General features: G+C 39.9%; 1 protein-coding gene across 4 annotated transcripts in view; it reads left to right on the plus strand.

Annotated features, from left to right (window-relative positions):
- The first annotated feature begins 1,231 nt into the window (after positions 1-1,231).
- UBXN8 (UBX domain protein 8) overlaps positions 1,232-2,337 on the plus strand; it is a 65,076-nt gene continuing 63,970 nt past the window's right edge. For all 4 annotated transcript variants that reach the window (XR_012802128.1, XR_012802129.1, XM_075603932.1 and 1 more), the window contains exon 1: positions 1,232-1,368. Coding sequence is in view for 2 of the 4 variants with exons in the window: in XM_075603932.1 (XP_075460047.1) it covers positions 1,287-1,368 (82 nt within the window). In the remaining 2 variants the exon portion in view is untranslated. The remainder of the gene's footprint in view (positions 1,369-2,337) is intronic.

Below are 2,337 nucleotides of genomic sequence, written 5' to 3' on the forward strand. Positions count from 1 at the left end.
AGACTGAGTGCCCATAACTGGGTTTACTTGTCTTGTCTCAGTCTACTATATACCCCTCTACCCAGAGGTGCACCTTCTCCCTACACCCATTATCTAGCTGAGCGGGGGTCGCTCTCTTCTATGTCGGACTGTTCCCAGTCCCAAGATTTAACAAAGTATCCTGTCGCACCTTCTTCTCTTACCGTGCACCTCACGTCTGGAACAATCTACCCGAGACTCTCAAAGCCATCACCAGCCTAAGGTTGAGTTCAGGGTGGATGCTACGGCCGCGAGCTTCCGTGCGCGCCTCCGCCGCGTGCTCCTGCAGCTCAGCGATCTGTGACAGCTGCAGGAGTTGGGTCGCGGCGTTTGAATCGCTGAACCAACTCACGTGACGCGACTGTAGCCCGAAATATCATTTTGGGTTGTAGCGGCAAAATGTAGCAGCGTCAATGCTGTACTTTACCGCCGGTGGAGTTTTCAGTTTCACCGAACAACCCGAAATTGCGACGGACGTGCGCGCGCACGTCGTGTAGCATCCACCCTGAACTAAGTTCTTTCAAGACACCCCAGCCTAAATTCTTTCAAGACTTCAGTTGTCTCACATTTTAATCTAGTCTGTAACTGTTTCATACGCCTATAAGATATATTGTCTCAAACTGTCCATGAAATGTCTTTAAATATAATATATAACCCTGCTCATTTAATGTTACCATATATTGCCATAGCTCTTTATACTTGAAAATGAGCGATAACTCACAATATATTACTTCCTGGTAAAACATTTTTATAAATAAATACATTTACACCAACTTTTTTTGTACAAATAATAGGAAGTGGCCCAACAAGCTAATTCATTACCTTGTAATGCTTCCTATTTCACTGGGGATAAAGTATCTTGATACACTGAAGCGAAGAAACTGACATTAAACATGTCTCAGAATCAATTTTAAGACCAAATTGTGCGTGATACAGAGGTCTATTTTATGAATATATATACGTATATATTTTTAAAAGCTTTAATTCTTTACAATACAATGATTGGTGAAAGTATATCCTTGCACTTCTCCAATTTTGTATGTATGTATCATTTATTATGCACAATCACAATGCTCTCTTTCCCTGCACCCTTTCACAATTAAGCATGTTCTGCCCTCAGTACACCGTGTCCCAGCCACACATCAGCATTCATCTGATGACACTATACAGATCCTTTGTTCCGGTCACATGTGAACACATAGGCAGACACACCCCCTCCGCAGGAGCAGGAAGCACAGATCCTGTGCACAGTGTCTTGTGTCACAGAGATGGCTGGAAGCAAGACTCTGATCCTATGTTTACTCGTGGCTTCTGCTTTCATCTACCTGGGATCATGGAGGAACCCGATAGGTATATAAGAATGAATGTCATGTTGTTGTCGTTTACATGTCTGATTGCATCTGTGATACAAAGTCCTAGTGTCTGCAACTGATCCACTATGAAAGCACGTTATGTGAAAGCTCTGGCAGGTTGCGTTGAAACATTGTTTTGTGTGTGTGTGTGTGTGTGTGTGTGTGTGTGTATATTGATTGTGTGTGTGTGTGTGTGTGTGTGTGTGTGTGTGTATTGATAGTGTAGTTTTATTATGAGGGTGATCCTATTGAAGCCTGTGTGGACAGCTAACAGTATGATTTAGTCTAATAAAATTAAAATGTACTCTTTCTTAACACTTAAACGACCGAGGGCAGGAATATGGTGGTAAGGTCACAGCATCAACTTTATTAACCAATTATTTAACAACCAAATACATTGAACACACCATACCTACCTCTCCTCCCAGTCAGAAGTTAACAACAATCACTTTTAAACAGCTCTGCCTCCCAGCCTAGAGCAAAAACATTGCATACATCTGTAATCATTTTAATGAAAACTCGCATCAATAGCTGTGATGTGACAACATATATATATATATATATATATATATATATATATATATATATATGTATATGTATTTACAATTGAGGACTGTGCTTGGGTGAGGTATGACAACAAAAAATAGAAAAATAAAAAATAATAAAATTGAATAAAAACCTATAAATCAATACATAATCTCTTACTGAATAATCAATGAAACCTAATTGATTGTGCATGAATAAATACACATGGTGTGCTGTGGACCCTCCTATATACACACAATAAGAATAGTCCTATGGAGTCCAAAATGTGTCCAATATGGGGAAAAAACAAAGCACTATCAGGAAACAGGCAGCTTCTTAAAAGGGCACAAAGACCTCCCTCTCCACCTGCATAGAAAAAAGAAGAAAAAAGCGCCCAATACTAGTGCATTACTGTGCAAAAAATAAATTTATTTCCCAAAAA

Source organism: Ascaphus truei, chromosome 1 (genome assembly GCF_040206685.1).
Source record: "Ascaphus truei isolate aAscTru1 chromosome 1, aAscTru1.hap1, whole genome shotgun sequence".
In the NCBI taxonomy this organism is placed as follows: domain Eukaryota; kingdom Metazoa; phylum Chordata; class Amphibia; order Anura; family Ascaphidae; genus Ascaphus; species Ascaphus truei.